The 25,502-nt window shown below is 40.4% G+C and overlaps 2 protein-coding genes across 4 annotated transcripts in view; one reads left to right on the plus strand and one right to left on the minus strand.

Annotated features, from left to right (window-relative positions):
* The window catches only part of ATP4A (ATPase H+/K+ transporting subunit alpha), a 108,998-nt gene that overhangs the window by 45,801 nt on the left and 37,695 nt on the right, over nucleotides 1-25,502 (minus strand). The window lies entirely within an intron of this gene.
* Nucleotides 11,489-12,506, plus strand: PMIS2 (PMIS2 transmembrane protein). Its single transcript, XM_047836972.1, has 2 exons — nucleotides 11,489-11,876; nucleotides 12,052-12,506. The coding sequence occupies exons 1-2, from the start codon at nucleotides 11,580-11,582 to the stop codon at nucleotides 12,178-12,180; spliced, it is 426 nt and encodes a 141-aa protein (XP_047692928.1). The 5' UTR covers nucleotides 11,489-11,579; the 3' UTR covers nucleotides 12,181-12,506.

A 25,502-nucleotide genomic window follows, 5' to 3' on the forward strand; every position in this document is an offset into this window, starting at 1 on the left:
CAATGTGAAGATGGGGAGAAGGGAAACCAGTGCAGGGCAGAGTCCCTGGAATGAAGCAAGAGGGGCTAATCCAGGAAGAGAGGTGGAGATGGAGGGGGGCCACTGTAAAGAGAAAAGAAGGAAGGATGTGGAGAGAGGCAAGGTAGGGTTCCTCTGTGAAAGAGAGGAAGTGGAAAGAAGTTGGATAGAAAAGGATAAAGTTCCAAAGGAGGAGAGAAGAGATGGTTTAAGGCTGCCTGTGGGAGAGGGGAAGTAAGCAGGGGTGCTGATCTCCATTGAGAAGGCAAGGGAGACACCAAGAAGGGTGGGAGGAATTGGGACCACACCCACTTTGCAGGTAAAAATGCTGTCTGTAATCCCAAAGGGCAGGCAGCAGAAAAAGGGACACCCTGAACAGAATCAAGTAGTTGTCAAAGTGGAGATCCAGGGACATCTCATCACCAGGGTTCTGTGGCATGACCTACAGGGCTTGGAGGGCAACAGATTGAGGTTGATCAGGGTGAGGGAAAGGATCTCATCACAGTGGCCAGAAGAATGGACAGCAGAGACCTAAATGAATGGGGACCAGGCTAAACCAACTCTGCAGATCAGATCAGAGGAACTCTGAAAGGTGGCACCACCCCAAGGTGGGACAGCCTGGCCCCCACACCACCCCACTGCCCCATTTCCTCACTGTCCTCTAGAATGCAATTTAAGTTGCCTGACTTCCCTACCTTCTTGATTTATCCTTCCTGTTCCCCACAATCCTCTCTGACACCCAATGACCCTCTCCCTGTCCTCTCCAATACTGTTTCTGTCCCTAGTGAATTTTCTCTGTCCTCCTTTATTTAAAAAAAAAATTTAATGTTTATTAATTTTTGAAGGAGAGAGAGATGCAGCGTGAGTGAGGGAGGGGCAGAGAGAGGGGGAGACACAGAATCAGAAGCAAGCTCCAGGCTCTAAGCTGTCAGCACAGAGATGGATGCCGAGTTTAAACTCACAAACGGTGAGATCATGACCTGAGCAGAAGTCAGACGCTTAGCCAACTGAGCCACCCAGGTTCCCCATTCTCTGTCCTCCTTTAAATCCTCCCTGTCTTCCCTTCTCTTTGCACATGTATTTTCGATTTCATTTCTTCCAATTCTTTGATTTTTCCTCTCTACCATTTTTTGGGCTAATTAGCTTGTTTTAAACTTTTTGAATGTTTCAAAAATTACTTCTTGGTTTTCAGCCTTTCTTTTCTTTTTTAAAGTTTGTTTGTTTGTTTGTTTGATTGTGTAAGTAATCTCTGCATTCAGCGTGGGCTCAAACTCACAACCCCCAAGACCAAGACCTGCATGCTCTTCTGACTGGGCCAGTTAGGTGTCCCTCAGGCTTTCTTTTCTAATGTATGCATTCACAGCTATACATATAACTCCAAATATGGCTTTAGCTCTACTCACAATTTTTGATTTCTAGGTACATTTTGTTGAAGTATAACATACATACATACATACATACATACATACATACGTAAAAAGTACACAGATCCCAACTATATGCTACTATGCTATTCACTATTATGCTACTATTACTATTATTATTATGCTAGTATGGCTTTCACTAGTAACACACTCTTAAAACCACCACTCACAGAAATAGAAATTTCCAATATCTTAAAAGTCCTGCTCTTGTCCCATCACTATCTGCACAAATATACTTACATTTATATCACCATAGATTTGGCTATTTCAGAATTTCATATAAAAGGAATCATAAAGGATATATCTTTAAAAATTTGTTCCTCCTCTTTGCTTTACAGTATTTCCTTACATAACTATATCATAACCTATTTATTATTTTTTTAAGATTTTATTTTTAAGTAATCTTCATATCCAATGTGGGGCTCAAATTTACAACTCTGGGATCAAGAGTTGCATTATCTATTGACTAAGCCAGCCAGGTGCCCTTATATTCTCTTTTGTATATCAGATGTTCTAGCCTTTTGCCCACTTTGTATTTATGTCGTCTCTTTCTGGGTTATTTATATATGCATGTATTGATATAATTCACATACCATAGACTTCACCATTTTGAAGTAGATAATTCAGTGGATTCTAGCATATTCACAAGGTTAGACAACCATCATCACTAATTCCAGAACATTTTCATCACCCCAAAAAGGAAACTCACATCTATTAGTCACTCCCATGTCTACTCCCATCCCTGGCCACCACTAATTTACTTTATGTCTCTATGGATTCGTCTGTTCTGGACATTTCATGTCAACAGAATCATGCAATTTGTGGCCTTATATGTCTGACTCCTTTCACTTTGTATACTGTTTTCAATGTTCATTCATATTATAGCACAGAGAAGTACTCTATTCCTTTTTATAGCTGAGTAACATTCCATTGTATGATAATACCACACTTTGTCTATCTTCTAATGTGGTCATAGATATTTGGGTTGTTTTTACTTTTTGGCTATTATGAATAATACTGATATGACTGTTTGTTTTCATTTCTCTTGGGTATATACCTAGGACTGGAATTGCTGTTTCATACGATAACTTTATGCTTAACTTTTTTTTTTAATTTTTTTTTCAACGTTTATTTATTTTTTTTTGGGACAGAGAGAGACAGAGCATGAACGGGGGGGGGGGGGGGGTCAGAGAGAGAGGGAGACACAGAATCGGAAACAGGCTCCAGGCTCTGAGCCATCAGTCCAGAGCCCGACGCGGGGCTCGAACTCACGGACCGCGAGATCATCGTGACCTGGCTGAAGTCGGACGCTTAACCGACTGCGCCACCCAGGCGCCCCAACTTTTTTTTTTATATGCTTAACTTTTTAAGGAACTGCCAAACTGTTCTTAGTAGAGCAGTGTACTAAGCATGTCTTTTTATTTTGATGCTTTGACATCTTGGAGCCTTGCTGACCCAGGAAAGACTTCTCCCAGAGCTAGCTAATTCCTGGAGATAGCAAATGACTCCCCTGGGACCATGCCTTTGATATGCAAACCAACCAAGCCAGAGCCTACCCCTAACCACCTCCTTTGTGGGCTCTTACAGGGCTCTTACACGCCAGACCATTATCCCTCTACCTCATCATCCCAGCATCATGTACCAGATGACTAGAAACAGCTTTTATATTCAGAGCCCACTGAAATTATTAAAATGAGTCAATCTTTAGCCAGCTTGCCATGCTTTGCCATGCCTTTCTTGCCAAAACCACAAGAAAGGCCCTTGGGGAGCCATGGTGGCTCAGTAGGCTGAGTGTCTGACTCTTGATTTCAGCTCAGGTCATGATCCCAGGGGGATCCCGTGGGATCAAGCCCTGTGTCGGGCTCCGCACTGGGCATGGAACCTGCTTAAGATTCTCTCTCTCTCTCTCTCTCTCTCTCTCTCTCTCTCTCTCTCCTCCTCCTCCTCCCCCTCCTCCTCCACCTCCTCCTCCTCCTCCTCCTCCTCCTCCTCCTCCTCCTTCTCTCCCCCTCTCCCCCACTCATGCACTCTCCTCTCTAAAAGAAAAAAATCTCTTGCACATATTTTCCCCTCACTTCCTCTGACTCCTGGACGACCCTGGCACTTCCCAGTGTTGTCCTGCATGGTATGGTGTGCCCTCTCCTCTTAGGAACTAGGAATAAAAATCTTTTTTTTTAATGCTTATTTATTTGTTGAAAGAGTGGGAGAGAGAGAGAGACAGAGAGCTCATGCAAAGAGCAGGGGAGGGGCAGAGAGAGTAGAGAGAATCCAAAGCAGGCTCCATGCTGTCAGAGCAGATCCCGACATGGGGCTTGATCTCATAGCCGTGAGATCATGGCCTGAGCCAAAATCAACAGTCAGTCACTCAACCGACTGAGCCACTCAGGCGCCCCACCAGACTATCTTTTCAATGGCAGTCATCTCCTGATCTGTTGGCCCCACCATACCTGAATAATGATAAAGTCCACATTTTAAAAGAAGCAGCTGCACCACTTGACATTCGCACCAGCAATGAATAAGGGTCCTAATTTCTCCACATCCTTACCTATGCTGCTTATTTTCTTTAAAGAAAAAAATGGGTTACTATAGCCATCCTAGTGGCTGTCAACTGATACATCACTGTGGTTCTGATTTGCATTTCCCCCAATGACGGGTGATGCTGAACATCTTTTCATGTGCTTATTGGCCACTTTTACATCTTCTTTGGAGAAATGTCTGTTGAAATCCTTTGCTCCTTTAAAAAATTGGGTTATTTGTCTAATTGTTGAATATCTTTTTTTGTAAAGTAAGCTTTACACCCGATGTGGGGCTTGAACTCATGACCCTGAGATCAAGAGTCACAAGCTCTACTGACTGAGCCAGCCAGGCATCCCAAATGTCTTTTTTTTTAATGTTTATTTATTTTTGAGATATAGAGTGCAAGTGGGTGGAGTGAGGGCAGAGAGAGAGGGGGACAGAGGATCCGAAGCAAGCTCTGCACTGACAGCAACAAACCCGATGCAGGACTCAAACTCACCAACGGTGAGAGCATGACCTGAGCCAAAGTCAGACGTTTAACCAACTGAGCCACCAAGGTGCCCTTCTTTTTGTTTTTAAGGTATAGAAATTCTACATGTTTTCTAGGTATAAGTCAACTTATATCCATAGCATAAGTATATTTCCCTATGCTGTGACTTTGCTTTTTTACTCTCTTAATGGCATTTTGGGAAGAATAGAACTTATTCATTTCAATGTAGTCCATTTATCAATCTTTTCCTCATGTTTAGTTTTGTGTCCTATTTAGGACATCTGTGCTTTGTCTAGAACCCTGAAATTGTCTTCTACGTTACCTTCTAGAAGGTAAACTATTTTACATTCCACATTCAGATCGGTGATCATTCTGGAATTTGTTTCTGCATATAGTGTGAAGTTGGATCTAGATTAAATTATTCCCATAGTTACACAATACACCCTGCATCATTTATTGAAAATAACATCCTATACCTACTAAACTCCAGTGCCACTTTTACCATAAATCAACTGACCACATATATGTGGGTCTGTCTAGACTGTATTGTATTAGCCAACATGTCTAGCCTTACACCAACACCACAACATCTTAATTATTATAAAATTCTAGTAAGACTGGCCATTTGTTACTGTGAGTTTGACAACTTTGTTTTTCTTCCTCAAGATTGTCTTGGTTCTTCTTAAGCCTTTGGATTTCCACATACATTTTAGAATTAGCTTAACGGTCTCCACCAAAAAAAAAAAAAGAAATGTTCTATAGATCAATTGGGAGAGTGGATATCTTTACAATGTGGTCTCCAATCCATGAACATGGTCTAATCCTTCCTTGTATTTAGGTCTTTTTAATATATTTCACTAAGGTTGCATAGTTTTATGTGTAGAGTTCCCATGAGGGAGGAGGTCATAAGAACCTCCGATTTGCAGCCAAGTTGTGGGTGACCTGGGTACCTACTACTTGCAGTTGGCATCTGAAGAGAAGCAGCAGTCTTGAGGGACTGAGCCCTTATCCTGTGAAATCTGATGCTATGTCCTAGTATGCAGTGTGAGAATTAAATTGCAGGACATGCAGCTGGTGCCACAGAATTTCTTGCTGTGGGAAAAATCCCTACATATTTGGTGACCAGAAATATCAGAAGTGCAGTGGTCTGTAAACAATAAAGGAGACAAATAGAAGGAAATACTGTGTTTTTCCTTATACAGATGCCAATTTGCTTTTTTCACTCTCATTTTCTCATGAGTATACAGAGTTTTGGAAGAGCTACATGATGTGTGATACACAGCAACAGACTAAATGTAGAAGAATATGAGAATCCAGTATCTTCTATTCAGCCAGACAGGAAAGAGATTTGCAAAAATGTAAAACAATGCTACTCTGTTCACAAATGTTTTGAAAAATATAGTTATTTTCATGACAACAGTGTTATTTGTATCAGCATGTAAAGGGTTTTTATTTTTATTTTTCAAATTAATAATTTTTTCAGTTTTAATCCCAGTACAGAAAATACCAATAGATACAACTCATATAAGCAAAAGCTTCAGGTGAATTCTCAAAAAATTTAAGAGTGAAAGGGGTCCTGAGACCAAAATATTTGAGAACTGATGTTTGAGAGTCATCATCAGCCCTTAGGTCATGCTCCCCTGCCAGTCAGTAACAGGCACCCTGTGTGCCCTCACCTGCCAGCAGTGCCACACACTGGACATCTGAGAAACTGCAGGGCATCCACTACTTGTGGTCCTACCTACTCATTAGGATGTACCTTATCTTCAGAGGCCTGAGCATCAGTCATGCATCTCCCCCTTCTCTAAGTCCTGTAACACCACCTCTTCCCTATTGTATTCCAGGTCTAGAAGTAGGAGTGGAGTTACCTTAGGCTTTACCTTTTGCTCTTACAGGATTCTAATCCCTGTTTTAAATCCCCTTTGTTGGGAATACCTATGGTGTCCATTTTTCTGACTGAACTCTGATTGATATGCCTGCTATACTGAATATCCTCTCTTTAGATGGCTCTGAGAGGGCCCTTAGCCCTATAAGAAGCTTCCCTTCTTAAGCTAGTTTTGGGGGGTGTTTTTTCCTTGCAATGAAACCATCTGTGATTAAGGCATAGGGTCCATGTTTTACCTGCATCCAGACACATTCCATCCCTCCTTCCCAACGTGAAGAGGGTGAGGGATGGTTCCAGTATGCTCTGAATCACATTATTCTCCTCCACCTCCTCCTTCCTCTTTTCCTCCTCCTTCACCAAAACCACCACCATCATCACCATCATCATCACCATGTTATATAATACTCACTATGTGCCAGGCACAGTTCTAAGCATTTTACATACATTAGCTTACTTAATCCTCTAAATGAGGATTAATCCAACTAAATGAGGGAGAAACCATTATTATCCCTATTTTACTTTATTTTTATTTATTTTTTATTTTTGTGAGAGAGAGAGTCCGTGCACGCATGTGCCCACAAGCCAGGGAGGGGCAGAGAGAGGGAGAGAGAGAATCCGAAGCAGGCTCTGCACTGTCAGTGCAGAACCCGACGCAGGGCTTGAACCCATGAACCACAAGATCATGACCTGAGCCAAAGTCAAGAGTCAGAGGCTTAACCAACTGAGCCACCCGGGCACCCCAGGAGAGAGAGAATCTTAAGCAGGCTCCATGCCCAGGACAGAGCCTGATGCAGGGCTCAATCCCACAACTCTGGGATCATGACCTGAGCCAAAATCAAGTCAGAGTCTCAACCAAGCCATCCAGGTGCTGCATTATTAACCCTATTTTAAAGGTAAGAAAACATGCACAAAGAGATTAAGTGACTTGCACATGGCAACACATCAAGTTAGTGGCATGTCAGGAATTCAAGCCTAGGTAGCCTGGTCCCAAGGCCCAGGCATATTGATTCAGTCCACATTTATTGGGCATTACTTTATGTCAGTTCCTGTTCTAGATATTAAGGCTATAGGGAGAACAAACAAATGTCCTCAGCTTTACTAAACCATCTCTCCCACATCTCCATCCCCTCTCTCACTGGTACATTGTATATCTCATCTTTCCCACCAAAACCAAAACAAACAGAACCCCAAAACCCACTCCCCTAAACCCCTGAATCCCCTTCAAACTATGAATCTGGGTTGGATTGTTGGTTCATTCATAATTACAGAGACAAAAGGAGAGGCAGAACATGGGGCCATGCTACTATCTTTTCAGAATTTCCATCCAATGGAATATTCCCAAGTCCCTCCCATCTTAAAAAAAAAAAAAATCACTCTCACTCCCCTGCTCCTACCCCAGTACTGACTTTCTTGGCCCTTCATCAACAAGCTTCTTAAATAAAATGTCTATATCATTTCCACTTCCACACCTCACAATCAATCCATGGCTCTCTGAAACTGGGCATTGGCCCTGTGGTGCCCCAGAAACTGGAACCCACATTCTTCTCAGGATTTCCTTTTTCCTTCACCTCCAGAGTTTTGGAAAGTGATATCTACACTCTGTCTACACTCCCCTCTTCTTTTTTTAAATGTTTATTTATTTTTGAGAGAGAGAGAGAGCGTGTGCGCTGGGGAAGGGTGGAAAGAGAGGGAGATACAGAATCTGAAGCAGGCTCCAGGTTCTGAGCTGTCAGCACAGAGCCCGACACGGGGCTCAAACTCACAAACCGTGAGATCATGACCTGAGCCAAAGTCCAACACTTAACTGACTGAGCCACCCAGGCTCCCCTATACTCCCCTCTTCTTGTAAACCATTTGGGTCCCTGCAATATGGCACCTGTTCCCTCTCGCCCATTGATCCTCTGAAATTGCCTTCACCAAAGGTATTAACACCTCTCTGCCCTTAAATCCAGAGGATACACCTCATATCTTGACATGCTTGTCTATGCCCTCCTTTCTGAGACCTTTCCTGGCCCTTTCCCAATTCTGGCCCAGATGCCTCCCTTCCTCTCGCACTCCCCAGAGCCATGGGGCACTCTGGAAAACTGGCACCAAGGGTACTGGAGGAGGCTTCCTGGGGACCAATACCTTTCCAGACTTGCCCCTGAAGATGAAACCAATCAGAAAGCAGGTCGTCTAGGCATACTTAGATGAGTAGTCAGCATGTCGTTTGATGAACCAGTCAGGAGTTTAAAGTAAAGATAGAGTTAGAGCTTGACTATCTCAATCATGGAAAGGCAAGTGATACCTTCAGACTTGTAGCTGACTACAACTCAGAAGGAGGTAGGTTGTCCCTTCCTACTAAGGACTCTGACAAAATCCTTCACTTTCTGGAAATAGAAACCCAACTTCCCAAGCCAAGAAAGCTACTATGCAGAGGAAGGACCAAAAAAAAAAAAAAAAAAGTAAAAGAGAGAATGAAAGAAGAAAACAACAGGAAACAAGAGATACACAGTAAAGAGGGATACTCATCAAATCTGCCCACTGTCTTTAGTCATCATAACCTTCTGTTTAGGAATCTCAGCTGTTGACTACACTATGAAGACTGGGCACTGTCACCACTGCCCAAGACCTAACCTCCTGAGTATACCAGGAGCATCTATTTCTCCACTCTCCACTCCTGCATCTATTTCTTCCCAGAACTGACCACTGGAGGTGGGAGATGTCCTGGCTCTGCTACCTTCATGGACATCCTCAATAGTTCTTTCAATTCATTCTATAAAGCCACACATTCCTTCTACCATCATGCCCCAATAGATTGAGAAAGCACCTTGGAAGTAAACTGTTACACAGCAAGGACAAATTCATGTCAAATGCTTTTCTTGAGTATTTATGCCATCATATGTACATAAATGCAGTTTCTATGTTCAGTCTCTTGTTGGTTAGGTGACCCTCCAGCCAAGGGACCCACCAGCTAAAGATCACTGCAGTTGAAGGACTCACCTAACAAGGGATACATGGGCTCAGGAATTCAGAACCCAGACAAGTTACCATACCAAAGCCACCTCAGACAAAATATTCACTAGGCAAGAGAACCCCACCACCAACCCAAGGTTCTCACCATCCAAGGGACCTCCTGGAAACCAATATACATTATTCATCCCACCCAACATTGAATTCTTTCCCCCCTCACCTCATTTTTTTAATCTGGAATATCCACCGTACCCTTTAAAATGCTCCAAGATAATTCATTCTGTCAAGCAGAAGACTAGTTACCAATACAAGGAGAGGGTAGCAAAGATCATTACAATGCCAACCACCAGAAACAGAAGTCCAAACATGTCTTCCCACTGCATCTTGGTATCAGAGTTGCCAAGGAAAATACAACACAGTAAAGTACTGGATGGGGCACTTTTACTCACATAAAGAAGAGAAAGAGCAAGATCAGCTCCAATAGTGGGTGTCTGGGCAGCAGGTGCAATTAGCCTTTATGAACTCCTCTTGTGCCACAGTGGAAGAACCCTGATCCCCGCCTTCATGGAGTCTGAAATACTAAAACCTGGGGTTGTGCCTGAGAACACAGGTACTTAAGCAGAACAAAGGAATATACAATGAGCCTGAAACAAGGAAAAATATTCCCACACGAGGTGATAAGCCTTGCATACACTGTGTGGGCTCTTTATCTCTTGGTCAGAAAGTGTTTCAGGCCCAAGACCCATTCTTATGTGGCAAGGGGACATTGGAAGACTGTGTACATGAGATCGCTTTTCCTAACACATTTCATGAAGACTTTCCTGGCCCCTGGGTTGTGTGTGTTGCTGCTGTTCTTGGTGCTTCTAGGTCTTTGCCTGTGCTTAAATACAGCTGTGTCATTGACAAACCACAAACTTAGTTACTAGCTCACAGTTCTGTAGATCAGAATGGCTAGATTCTCTAGAATGCTCAGGATCTCACAAGGCTAAAATCAAGGTGTTGACCAGTCTGTGTTCCCATCTGGAGCTAGGATCATCTCCCAATCAAATATGGTCATAACAGGATTCAGATCCTTACTACTATAGAACTGAGGTCCCATTTCCTTGCTAGCTATAAGTTGGGAGCCACTTCAGATAGGGGCTGCCTGCATTCCTTGCTATGTAGTCTCCCCCACTTTCAAGCTAGCAATAGAGAATCTCCCTTGACTGCACTCCATCCCATGCCTTGAATCATTTTTGCCAGTAAGATGTTGTCCCTTTTAAGAAGTCACTGGGGGGCGCCTGGGTGGCGCAGTCGGTTAAGCGTCCGACTTCAGCCAGGTCACGATCTCGCGGTCCGTGAGTTCGAGCCCCGCGTCGGGCTCTGGGCTGACGGCTCAGGGCCTGGAGCCTGTTTCCGATTCTGTGTCTCCCTCTCTCTCTGCCCCTCCCCCATTCATGCTCTGTCTCTCTCTGTCCCAAAAATAAATAACGTTGAAAAAAGAAAATTAAAAAAAAAAAAAAAAGAAGAAGTCACTGGATTAGTGTCCCATGGAGGACATTTTCCCTCTCTTAAAGTTAACTGATTGGGGAATTTAACTACAGGTACAAAATCCCTCCACAGTAGCACATAGATTAGTACTTGAATGAACAACTGGGAAAAAGTGTGTGTACACCAGGGAGCAGGAATCTTGGGGCCATCTTAGAACTCTACCTACCACAATGGTGATTTCCCATTTCCATCATTTCATCCACACTTATTAAATGACATTCAACTTTTAAGACCTTCCCCGTTTTCACCTACTTTCTCTTTCAGTCAGTATAGACTAAAGAATTCTTTTCTAATTCAATATTTTATAATCTGTTATTGACATTATTCCTTTTCCTTTCCTTCTGTTTGTAATCTCCTAGTTTTCTTACAGGGCTTGTCTACTTCCTCTCTTCCATCTAGAGACGCAACTCTGGTACTGCCCTCCTGTAGCAGACTGGGGTCTGCAACAAGGAGGAGCCAGGATCCCATCTTACAGTTTCCAACAAATCCCTATCAGGACGGGTGGAGCCAATGTCCTGATAGAGGATGGAACCCAGCTCCAAGCCCCCAGTCCAGGAGAAGCAGAGAATTGTGGGACCACGCCCCCTTATGCAGACAGCCAATCAGGACTTGAGGCACTGGTTTCTCCATTGTGAAGAAGTGGCCTTTAACGTTTGGAGTCTTGGGATGCTGGAGTCTTGGTTTTAAACTAGGGGAGGTATAGTGGGCTTGGCTCTCTGTTTTCAAGACACTCAGGATCTGTCTTTGTCTGGGTGGAAAGATCATGCCCCCAAAACCCGCCCCACCTGCTGCAGGAGGTCCTCCTGCTTCAAAAGGCGCGGCTGCTGCAAAAGGCCCGCCTGCTGCAGGAGGCCCGCCCGCTGCAGGAGGCCCGCCGGCTGCAGGAGCCCCGCCGGCTGCAGGAGCCCCGCCGGCTGCAGGCGCCCCTGAGAAGCCGCCAGAGGAAACACAGACACCTGAAGAACTGGCATTTTATGCCCCGAATTACTTATGTTTGACCATCCTGGCCGTAATTTTGTTCCCTCCCCTGGGATTAATAGCTATATTCTTCAGTTACAAGGTAAAACAACACCTATGCGATGGCCCATCCTGCCCTCTACCTGCCCCTTACACCTGTTTCTGCCCTGGGACCTGGATAGGGGCTTTCCCTCAGTGACCATTGGTCCCCAGCCCTTCCCCAAGGGTATCACAAGGCTAGACTCAGAAACCCATACCTAAAGCTCCCATCCCTACAGACTACGCAGGCCAACAAGAACAGCGAATGGGAAGATGCTTACCTCAACTCAGGCCGAACTGGCTGGCTGGATGTATTTGCCATACTCATTGGTTTAGGCATCATTTATGCCTATACCCTATTTATGTGAAGGCCAGGCCAAGTAGTCCATGAGTCCACCTCAAATAGGACTTACCCACCAAAGCCCTAACCAACCAAATCAGCCACCATGCAAGAAACCAACAGCCAAGACATCTTCTAGCCAGAAAACCTATTGGCCAAGGAACTCAACATCCAAGCAACCCACTAGCCCAGGGACATCATACTACTTCATCCTTTTTGCTGCTGGAGCCATCTTCATCCACCTTGAGGGTTCTCACTTTCATGCCCTAGATGTGCTTAGCTCCATGATACTTGGATGCTCTTTCAGGAAAAAAAAATATTTAAACCAATAAAAAATGAAGGGAATGTTCCAGCTTCTCATGTGTGTGCATGTGTTTATTTGTTTCTGAGTCAGTGTCTGTGTTTTGCTGGAGCTACGTGTTTCATATCCCTGCTTTTTCTAGGCAAACAGAACCCTCCTTCAACTTTTGAGATCCAGAAGTGAAATTGTTAAGGGAAGAATGGAAAGACCTTAAGAAATAAACAATAGATTTGGTGCAAGAGCTGATGAAGATCACCCCTCCCCCAATCCTGAAAGGAATAAAGGAAGTAGAGAAAGAGAGATTACATGCAAGTATAACCCTAAGGAGGGTTGCATCTCAGGAAGGGGTGAGGTGTCAAAGACCCCAGATACTATTTGTATTACCTCTTCACAAATAAGTCCTATAGAGGCTCCAAGGTCGCAAAGAAAATATGCTGCATGGTAGGGAGGTCTAGGAAGAAATGACCTTAGACAGCCAAGTAGGGTAGCCCATGTCTCAGCTTGGTGAGAAGGAGGTCTACAGAAATGCAAAGTACCAGGGTGGGAATGACTAGCAGAGGGGAGCCAGGGATAACACAGGAGCCATCTAGAATGAAGGAAAACAGAGATCTAGGGTGACACGATGGATGACAAACATCGAGGGGTTCCCACTAGTACCCTAACTTCATGAACAACCCCAAATTCAGACCAGAAACCCTAGACTTAGCAGAATTAAATTTCCACAATGAAGGAGAACGGGGATTACCAATAGAAAGGAGGTTAAGTAGCTGTGGAAAAGACTGCTAACTCTACCAAGGCTCATCTTTTCCTCCCGGGAGCACAACTCAGCCACATTTCCTAGGTTCCCCTGTGTGGCCATGAGACTGTCTTTGGCTCTATGGAATCACTTCTATCAGAAGTCATGTGTGCCACAAACAGGCCTGGCTTTGAAACATCTCCCATGGGCACTCTCCTCCATACTCTTCTTCCCCTAGCTGACTGGCCAAGTGACATCCATGGTGCTTTGAAGGCCACAAGTTATAGAGAGGAAGAACTCCCATCAGCCTTGGTCTCTGAACCACTGTAGGAACAGTCACTGTTTCCCCAACTGCCCCCCTGGTTAGCAGAAAATACTTATTGTGCCATCACGTGTCTGGTCTATCTATTTCATAACTCAATCCACCCTAACTAGTGAAGATGCTGGAAAATAGAGTTACATTTCTCAGACATCTGGGGTTGCTACTTGAAATTCATGTCCAACAGACAGACCCATTTTGTTGGGCAGTTTATAGGAAATAATGAACGAAGGAAACAACAAAGGTCTTAGTCCATAGTTAACCTTAATCTTAACGGTCATGATGCTGTGTCTGTTTCCTACAAGATCCTGGGTATCTATGTGAATTACATGTGCTTATGGGACAATGCTCCATGTTAAGGGTGTGTCTGGAGAGGGGATTATTCCTGGTTGTCTGCTATGTTAGTGGGCTTAGAAGGTCAGCCATCCCTGTCCCTCCCCAGAGAAGCCCAGAATGCTGGGCCTGTCACATTCGGCTGCAAAGCCATGTGGAATCAGAATGGCCCATGTCGGCATGAACAGCCAGGTTCAAAAAAGTCACACTGTGCTACAAGACTTGGAAATCCAGCCAATCTTCTCCATTCCAGCTCTCTGACTCCCTCTAACCTGTATTCCACTCTCAGGCATTTATCTGGTATTTATCATTCATGTAAATATAAAACAAACAAAATTTGTAGTCTTGCATCTTGAAACATCATCATTTGAATTACTATAATGACACATGCAGATTTAACAATTTTATTCACTCTTCTCTCTCTCCACTATCTCCCACAGAATGAGATGACAATTTTTAACTCAATTTACAGACTTTCCATTTCATTATGCCTGTATAAGTAGACTCCATTACTGGACTACTATGGTGATTACATACTCTTGCTGAACTCATATTTGAACTCAGGAGCCAACCAATCCATCTGTCTGTAATCCTTCAGATTTTTCTTCCTTTTCTTCTTCTTCTGCCTCCTCTTCCTCCACCTTCTTTTCTTCCACATCCTGCCCCTCCTGCCCCTCCTCCTCCTGATCCTCCTCATCTTCACTTTGTTTGTTCTACTTCCTCAGTTATCTATGTGCCCCTTCACTAATCATTCCCAAACTCTCCAGAAGAATTCTATCACGGCTTTCAACAGAATTTCCCCATGGTCAAGTAGGCCAGGTAATTTTTCAATTCTCTTTCTCCCTTGGATCATTAAACCTTGGATCATTTATTTACTTGGGATTTTTTAATTTACACAACGTTCACAAAAATACACCCACAAGTAATACAAAGAGTATGGAAGAGCTCACTTCATGGCTGGATGTGGTATCATTTCCCTCTCTCAAAGGTAATTGCTGTCAATATTTTGTTGTAACTCTTTCTAGTTACCTTTCTATGCATTTCCATGTGCATTTGTGTCCACACACATTGCCATTACACTGTTTTTCTGTTTACCACTAGGTCTTGATGATCTTCAACACTCAATTAGTACTGAAGATCTTCAACACTCAATGCCCTGTATTCCACTTTTGAATTATTCCCCTCTGTCTTCTTCTGGCCCAAAGGGTACATTCCTATGTTCTCAGACCTGCCTTTTCTCTCTCAATGGTAGCTCATGGATTCCAGCACCTGGCATGAACCTGTAGGCCCTTCTTCCTCCTGGGAAGATAAGGATATCCTGAGCAGGGTAAGAGGGAGAGTATCCATAGAATAAAGAGCTGCAGGAGAGCAGATTCTGCTGTATACCAAGAACTAGTTTTGCAAATTTTATTTCTGACCACTGAAAACTTAACAAACTTTAGGACACTCACACTGTGACATTATTACCATGTCCTATGATTGTGATTCTTAACCTCTTACAGTCTTCAATTCTGACGACCCATTTATTGTAGCACCCTTGTAATAATACTTAAACTGATGTCCTTATTTTCTGGAAGAAACATGTACCTTTGAATTTTCTTTGCTGTTTTTTGTTTTTTTGGTTTTTTATTTTAGAGAGAGAGAGAGAGAGAGAGAGAGAGCATACACACAAGCAGGGGAGAGGGGCAGAAGGAGAGAGAGAGAATCTTAAGCAGGCTCCATGCTTAGCATGGAGACTGATGTAGGGCTCAATCTCATAACCCTGGGATCATGACCTGAGCTGAAATAAAGAGTCAGACACCCAACCAACTGAGCCACCTGAGTGCCCCTGAATTTTCTTTGTTAAGCCAGAAGGACATTACTAACATGAAATCCATGGGTATGTGGATTAAAAAAAGAAAAATAATAATTCCCCAATAACCCATGATAGAGCTATATTTCTTATTCAAATGAAGAGTATGAGAATCTGAGTCTCATTTAAATCAAGAGTACACTGGGTTTCTAATTTTAAAAATATTTTTATTCAAGTGCATAAGAGTGTATAAATCATATGTGCATACCAATGAACTTACACACACTTTCACAAAATGCACACTTATGTAACCTGCTCCTTAAACAAGGCATAGACCAGAAGACTCTGGTGCCCTCTTCCAGTCACTTCCTACAAAAGATAACTCCCACCCTAACCTGCTCTCCCTTTTTAAAATAACTGCCTGGTAGACCATGTCAGGGAATGCCAAATTTACTAACGGGACTTCCTGTTGATGGATATTTAGATTATTCCTACCTTTTGGCTGCCACAAACCATAGTGCAAAGAACATCCCTGAGCATGCTTCTCTGTTCACATGAGCAGGTTTTTCTCTAGAACAGAGTCCAAGAAGTGGGATTGCAGGGTTGAAGCATAAAGGGCTTTGTACACTTTGATGGCTAATACCATGATGACTTCTGCAAAGGCTTCATCAAATCACACACCTAATCCCAGTGTTTGAAAAAAACATTCTTTGTCTTCTTGTCATCACATGATATCATCAATCCTATGAAATTCTGCCAATTTGATGAATGAGAAGTGATAGTTCCTTATTGCTTTAATTTACATTCCTCTGATGACTAGTGAATTTGAACACTGCTAAGGACTGAATTGTATCCCCCCAAAATTGATATATTTTTAATTAGTTTTTTTTTGTTTTAATTCCAGCATAGTTAACATACAGTATTATAGTAGTTTCAGGTGTACAAAACAGTGAGTCAACAATTCTATACATTACTCAGTGCTCATCATGGTAAGCACACTCTTAATCCCCATCACCTATTTCACCCATCCCCCACCCACTTCCCCCCTAGTAACCATCATTTTGTTCTCTGTAGCTAAGAGTCTGTTTCTTGGTTTGTCTCTCTTTTTTTGTCCTTTGCTCATTCATTTTGTTTCTTAAATTCCACATGAGTGAAATCATATGGGATTTGTCTTTCTCTGACTGACTTATTTCACTTAGCATATGCATATACATCTGTATACATACCATATATATATATGTGTGTGTGTGTATACATATATATATATGTATATGTATATATATATGTATGTGTGTATACACATATATGTGTATATATATATATACATATGTGTGTGTGTGTGTGTATATATATATGTATATATATATATATATATACACATATATATATATATATATATATATATACACATACCACATCTTCTGCATCCATTTATCTATTGATGGGCACTTGGGTTGGTTCCATAATTTAACTATTATAAACAATGCTGCAATAAACATAGGGGTGCATGTATCGCTCTGAATTAGTGTTTTTGTATTTTAGAGGTAAATACCCAGTAGTGCAATTACTGGATCATGGGGTAGTTCTATAAAACTGATATACTGAAACCTTAACTCCCTACATAACTGTGTTTGAAGATAGCTGACAATATTGTATTGAGAATATAAAAAGCCAAAAGCAACAAAGATTAGAAAGGACCAGAAAACACCACCAGAAACTCCAACTCTACAAGCAACATAATGGCAATAAATTCATATCTTTCAGTACTCACTCTAAACATCAATGGACTAAGTGCTCCAATCAAAAGACATAGGGTAACAGAATGGATAAGAAAACAAGATCCATCTATATGCTGTTTACAAGAGACCCACTTTAGACCTAAAGACACCTTCAGATTGAAAGTAAGGGGATGGGGAACCATCTATCATGCTAATGGTCAACAAAAGAAAGCTGGAGTAGCCATACTTATATCAGACAATCTAGACTTTCAAATAAAGACTGTATCAAGAGATGAAGAAGGGCATTATATCATAATTAAGGGGTCTATCCACCAAGAAGACCTAACAATTGTAAACATTTATGCACCAAATGTGAAAGCACCCAAATATATAAATCAATTAATCACAAACATAAAGAAACTCATTGATAGGAATACCGTAAGAGTAAGGGACTTCAACACCCCACTTACAACAACGGACAGATCATCCAATCAGAAAATCAACAAGGAAACAATGGCTTTGAATGGCACACTGGACCAGATGGAATTAACAGATATATATTCAGAACATTTCATCCTAAAGCAGTGGAATATACATTCTTCTCCAGTGCATGTGGAATGTTCTCCAGAATAGACCACATACTGGGACATAAATCAGCCCTCAGCAAGTACAAAAAGATTATACCATGAATATTTTCAGACCACAACACTATGAAACTCGAAATCAACCACAAGAAAAAATTTGGAAAGATAACAAATAGTTGGAGACTAAAGAACATCCTACTAAAGAACGAATGGGCTAACCAAGAAGTTAAAGAGGAAATTGAAAAGTATATGGAAGCCAATGAAAATGATAACACTACAACCCAAAACCTCTGGGACACAGCAAAGGTGGTCATAAGAGGAAAGTATATAGCAATCCAGGCTTTCCTAAAGAAGGAAGAAAGGTCTCAGATACACCTAACCTTACACCTTAAAGAGCTGGAAAAAGAACAGCAAATAAAACCCAAAACCAGCAGAAGACAGGAAATAATAAAGATTAGGGCAGTAATTAATGCTATTGAAACAAAAAAAAAAACAGTAGAACAGATCAATGAAACCAGAAGCTGGTTCTTTGAAAGAATTAGGAAAACTGATAAACCACTAGCCAGTTTGATCAAAAAGAAAAAGGAAAAGACCCAAATAAATAAAATCAAGAATGAAAGAGGAGAGATCACAACCAACACAGTAGAAATAAAAACAATAAGATAATATTATGAGCAATTATATGCCAATAAAATGGGCAATCTGGAGGAAATGGACGAATTCCTAGAAACATATACACTACCAAAACTGAAACAGGAAGAAGTAGAAAATTTGAACAGACCCATAACCAGTAAAGAAATCGAATTAGTAATAAAAAATCTCCCAAAAAACAAGAGTCTAGGGCCAGATCGTTTTCCAGGGAAATGCTACCAAACATTTAAGGAAGAGTTAACACCTATTCTCTTGAAGCTGTTCCAAAAAATAGAAATGGAAGGAAAACTTCCAAACTCTTTCTATGAGGCCAGCATTACCTTGATTCCAAAACCAGACGGAGACCCCACTAAAAAGGAGAACTATAGACCAATTTCCCTGATGAACATGAATGCAAAAATCCTCAACAAGATATTAGCCAACCAGATCCAACAATACATTAAAAACATTATTCACCACGACCAAGTGGGATTTATACATGGGATGCAGGGCTGGTTCAATATCTGCAAAAACAATTAACGTGGTTCATCACACCAATAAAAGAAAGACAAGAATCATATGATCTTCTCAATAGATGCAGAGAAAGCATTTGACAAAATACAGCATCTTTTCTTGATAAAACCCTCAGGAAAGTAGGGATAGAGGATCATACCTCGAGATCATAAAAGTCATATATGAACGACCCAATGCTAATATCATCCTCAATGGGGAAAAACTGACAGCTTTCCCCCTAAGGTCAGAGACAAGACAGGGATGTCCACTCTCGCCACTGTTATTCAACATAGTATTGGAGGTCTCAGCCTCTGCAATCAGACAACACAAAGAAATAAAAGGCATCCAAATCGGCCAAGAGGAGATAAAACTTTCATTCTTCGCAGATGACATGATACTCTACATGGAAAACCCAAAAGATTCCACCAAAAAACTGCCAGAACTGATTCATGAATTCAGCAAAGTTGTAGGATATAAAATCAATGCACAGAAATCAGTTGCATTCCTATTCACCAACAATGAAGCAACAGAAAGAGAAATCAAGGAATCAGTCCCATTTATAATTGCACCAAAACCCATAAAATACCTAGGAATAAATCTAACCAAAGAAGTGAAAAATCTGTACACTGAAAACTATAGTAAGCTTATGAAAGAAATTGAAGCAGACACAAAAAAATGGAAAAAGATTCCATGCTCCTGGATAGGAAGAACAAATACTGTTAAATGTCAATACTACCCAAAGCAATCTACATATTCAATGCAATCCCTATCAAAATAACACCAGCATTCTTCACAGAGCTAGAACAAATAATTCTAAAACTTGTATGGAGCCAGAAAAGACCCCAAATAGCCAAAGCAATCTTGAAAAAGAAAACCAAAGCAGGAGGCAACACAATCCTGGACTTCAAGCCATACTACAAAGCTGTAATCATCAAGACAGTATCGTACTGGCACAAGAACACTCAGATCAATGGAACAGAATAGAGAACTCAGAAATGGACCCACAAACGTATGGCCAAGTAATCTTTGACAAAGCAGGAAAGAATATCCCATGGAATAAAGACAGTCTCTTCAGCAAGTGGTGCTGGGAAAACTGAACAGCGACATGCAGAAGAATGAACCTGGACCACTTTCTTACACTATACACAAAAATAAACTCAAAATGGATGAAAGACCTAAATGTAAGACAGGAAACCATCAAAATCCTCGAGGAGAAAGCAGGCAAAAACCTCTTTGATGTTGGCCGCAGCAACTTCTTACTCAACACATCTCCGGAGGCAAGGGAAACAAAAGCAAAAATTAACTACTGGGACTTCGTCAAAATAAAAAGCTTCTGCACAGTGAAGGAAACAGTTAGCAAAACTAAAAGGCAACCAACAGAATAGGAGAAGATATTTGCAAATGACATATCAGATGAAGGATTAGTATCCAAAATCTATAAAGAGCTTATCAAACTGAACACCCAAAACACAAATAACCCAGTGAAGAAATGGGCAAAAGACATGAATAGACACTTCTCCAAAAGAAGACATCCAGATGGCCAACAGACACATGAAAATATGCTCAACATCACTCATCATCAGGGAAATACAAATCAAAACCACAATGAAATACTACCTTACACCTGTCAGAATGGCTAACATTAACAACTCAGGCAACAACAGATGTTAGTGAGGATGAGGAGAAAGAGGATCTCTTTTGCATTGTTGGTGGGAATGCAAGCTGGTGCAGCCACTCTGGAAAATAGTATGGAGTTTCCTCAAAAAATTAAAAATAGAACTACCCTACGACCCAGAAATTGCACTACTAGGTATTTATCCAGGGATAACAGGTGTGCTGTTTCGAAGGGACACATGCACCCCAATGTTTATAGCAGCACTATCAACAATAGCCAAAGTATGGAAAGAGCCCAAATGTCCATCGATGGATGAATGGACAAAGATGTGGTATATATATATACAATGGAGTATTACTTGGCAATCAAAAGCAATGAAATCTTGCCATTTGCAACTACATGGATGGAACTGGAGGGTATTATGCTAAGCGAAATTAGTCATTCAGAGAAAGACAAATATCATATGACTTCACTCATATGAGGACTTTAAGAGACAAAACAGATGAACATAAGGGAAGGGAAACAAAAATAATATTAAAACAGGGAGAGGGACAAAACATAAGAGACTCTTAAATATGGAAAACAAACTGAGGGTTACTGGAGGAGTTGTGGGAGGCGGGATGGGCTAAATGGGTAGGGGGCATTAAGGAATCTACTCCTGAAATCATTGTTGTACTATATGCTAACTAATTTGGATGTAAATTTAAAAATATACAAAATTATTAAAAAAGAATATAAAAAGTGTACCAAAACCAAATATTTTTTAAAAATCCAATTAGAAAATGGACCAAAGCATGGCCATTCTTCTACCAAAGAAGATACACAGATGGCAAGTAAACACATGAATATGTTAAACTCATTAGCCATCAAGGTAATGCAAATTAAAGCCACAATGAGATATCACTGCAAAACTGCCAGAGTGGCTAAGATTTACAAAAAGTAGTGGTAACATCAAATACTAGCAAGAGTGCAGAGAAACCTGATCCTTATACATTGCTGGTGGCAATGGAAGACGGTATATCTAGTTTGGAAAACAATTTAGCAGTTACTTATAAAACTACGCAATTCAAGAATTGAGTTGTTGGATATTTACATCTGAGAAATGAAACTTACATTCACACACAAATGAATTCACACTTGCACATGAATGTTTACAGAAGTGTGGAGCTTGAACTGACCTTGAGATCAACACCTGAGCTGAGATCAAGAGCTGGACACTTAACTGACTGAGCCACCCAGGTGCTACTATATATGTTTTCTTTGTAACAGACAAAAAAATAGAAACAATCCAATGTCCATCAATAGGTGAATTTATATACAATTTGGTATTTCCATACAAATAAATATTAAGCAGTAATAAATAGGAATGAATCACTGATACCCACAACATGGATAAATCTCATAATTATGTTGTGTGAAAAGAAAACAGAGAAAAGAGAGCATATATTATGATTCCAATTATGTAAAAATTCTAGAAAATGTAAACTAATCTATAATTACAAAAAATGGAGGAGTGGCTTCCTGGGGATGCTAGGGGTTATGGGGACAGAGAGTGCTGGGGTGAAAAGGGATTTCAAAGAGGCTTGAGGAAACTTTTTGGGGTTATAGAGGTGTTCATTATCTCAACTGTGGTCATGATTTCACAAGTGTTTACATTCATTCATCAAAACTTATCAAACTGTACATTTAAGTATGTGTAGTCTGAAACACAGCCACATTCCTTTATGTACTGACTTATTGTCTATGACTGTTTCTATGCTACAACAGCAGAGTCGAGTAGTTGCAATGGAGATTATATGCGTGCTCTCATCACTTTGCACTGTTTCTTGGCACACTACAAACACTCATGATGCAGTTAAAATCCAAGAGAGTTTCAAGTGCCACACATATCCACATACCATGACTTGTTTTTGTTTTTCTTAATGTCATGAGCCAAAAAAAGGAGAGAGAGAAAAATGGGCTTCGAATGTCATGCTTTTAAGTGTGGATTATTGTGTTAATGAACTATATGGTAAACATTGTGTTTATTACAAAATAACACTGTAACTGTGCTAAAAGACCGCACCATATACTGACATTACCAGAATAAAGCCCCCTATGCAATATTCCTAACCCACTGGAAAGAAATGTTCAGAAAAATTAGAATGTGTAAAGTGGAATATCTCATCACAAATTTCTTCACAAAAATAAAAAATGAAAATGAGGCTACAGCCAAAGTAAGTTTCTGAATGGCCCATTTGTTCATCAAGCAAGGAAAGCGTTTACCAATGGTCAGTTAATTAAATCATATTTTATTGCAGCAAAAGAAAATATGTCCAGAGCAAGTAAAGTTATTTAAGACTATTCACCCTTCATGAGAATTACTAAAGAGTAGGGAGGATTGGAAGCAACATCACGGTCAATTACTAAAACATATCTACAGTAGTCAATTCATACAGACCAAAAGTAGAAAGGTAGTTGCCACAAATCAATAAATGTGATAGACCACATTAATAGAATGAAAGATAAAAATCGTGTGATCATCTCAATACATTCAGAAAAAAAAATCTGACAAAATACAGCATTTCATGATAAAAACTCTCAACAAATTTGATATAGAAGGAACATATCTGAACACAATAAAAGCCATATATGACAAACCCACAGCAAGTTTCATACTCAATGGTGAAAAGTGGAAAGCTTTACCTCTAAGATCAGGAACAAGGCAAGTATGCCCACTCTTATTCAACATAATACTGGAAGTCCTATCTAGAGCAATCAGGAAAAAAAAATACAAAGCATCCAAATGAAAGGAAGAAGTAAAATCATCTTATTTGCAGTTGATATGAACTTATATATTGCAAAATCCCCAAGACTCAAAACTGTTAGAACTAATCAACAAATTCACTAAAGTTGTAAAATATAAAATCAACATACAGAAATTAGATGCATTTCTATATGCTAATAATGAAATATTTGAAAAAGAAACAAAATATTTCCATTCACAAGAGCATAAAAAACAATAAAATACTTAAGTATAAATTTAACCAAGGAGCAGAAAGATCTGTACACTGAAAACTATAAGCCTCTGGTCAAAAAAAAATTGAAGAAGACACAAACAAATGGAAAGATATTCTATGTTCATGGACTGGAAGAATTAATTTTGTTAAAATGACCATACTACTCAAAGCCACCTACAGATTTCATGAAATCCGTATTAAATCTGTATTCCAATCACAATTTACAGAAATAGAAAAAACACTCCTAAAATTTGTATGGAGTACTCACCCAAATAGCCAAAGCAATCTTGAGAAAGAAGAACAAAGCTGGAGGTATCACACGTCCTGATTTCAAACTTACCAGAAAGCTAAAGTGATCAAAGCAGTATGGCACTAGCATATAAATAGACATATATATCAATGGAACAGAATAGATAGCCCAGAAACAAACCCCTGCATATATGGCCAACTAATATTTGATAAAGGAGCCAATATTCAATGAGAAAAGTATAGTCTCTTCAATAAATAGTATTGGGAAAACTGCATAGCCACATGCAGAAAAATGAAATTGGACCTTTATCTTACACCACTTACAAAAATTAACTCAAAATGAATTAAAGACTTCAACATAGAATTGAAACTGTAGAGGCGCCTGGGTGGCTCAGTCAGTTGAGTGTCAGACTTTGGCTCGGGTCATGGTCTCACGGTTTGTGAGTTCGAGTCCCACATTGGGCTCTGTGCTGACAGCTAGGAGCTTGGAGCATGCTTCAGATTCTGTGTCCCCCTCTCTCTCTGCCCCACCCCTGTTTGTGCTCTCTCTCTGTCTTTCAAAATGAATAAACATTAAAAAAAATTTTTTTAAAAGAATTGAAACTGTAAAACTTATAGAAGAAAACATAACGAAAAGTTCCTTGACATTGGTGTTGACAATGACTTTTTTGGATATGGCACCAATAGCACAAACAACAAAGGGTAAAATAAATATGTTAGACTACATCAATCTATAAAGTTTCTGCATAGCAAAGCAAACAATAAACACAATGAGAAGGCAACATATGGAAGGGGAGAAAATCCTTGCAAACCATATACATGATAATGGGTTCTATCAAAAATATATGAAGAACTCATACAATTCAATAATAAAACAAAATCAATCCAGCTTAAAAATAGGCAGAAGAACAGAAAAGACACTTTTCCAAAGAAGACATCCAAATGGTCAACAGGTATATGAAAAAATACTCAATGTCACTAATCAGCAGGGAAATGCAGATTAAAACCACAATGAGCTATCACCTCACACCTGTTAGAACAGCTACCATTAAAAAGACAAAAGATAACAAGTGGTGGAGGATATGGAGAAAAGAGAAATGTTGTACACTGTTGGTGGGAATGTAAATTCATACAGGTGCTAAGGAAAACAATATGGAGGTTCTTCAAAAAATTAAAAATAAAACTATCATATGATCCATCAATCTACTTCTGGGTATATAGCTACAGGAGATGAAAATAGGCTCTCAAAGACATCTGCACTCCTGTGTTCACTGCAGCATTATTCACAATAGATAAGACATGGAAACAATAAGTATTTATCTGTTAATGGATGAACAGATAATAAAGATGTGGTTAAAAAAAACTCATACAAACACATATTTGGACTATATATTACATATATTTATTATATGTTATATATTTGGATATATATTCAGCCATGAAAAAGAACGAAATTCCGACATTTGCAACAGCATAAGTGATATAAGCCAGACAGAGAAGGACAAATATCTTATGATATCACTGATATGTGTAACCGAAAAAAATCCAAACTCAAAGAAAC

The sequence above is a fragment of the Prionailurus viverrinus genome, chromosome E2 (genome assembly GCF_022837055.1).
Source record: "Prionailurus viverrinus isolate Anna chromosome E2, UM_Priviv_1.0, whole genome shotgun sequence".
Lineage (NCBI taxonomy): Eukaryota > Metazoa > Chordata > Mammalia > Carnivora > Felidae > Prionailurus > Prionailurus viverrinus.

Excerpts from the sequence above, each read along its gene's own strand:
- PMIS2 (XM_047836972.1), top strand. The coding sequence starts at position 11,580 with ATGCCCCCAAAACCCGCCCCACCTGCTGCAGGAGGTCCTCCTGCTTCA. Across the intron at positions 11,877-12,051 it reads CTATATTCTTCAGTTACAAG|ACTACGCAGGCCAACAAGAA; the intron begins GTAAAACAACAC and ends CCATCCCTACAG.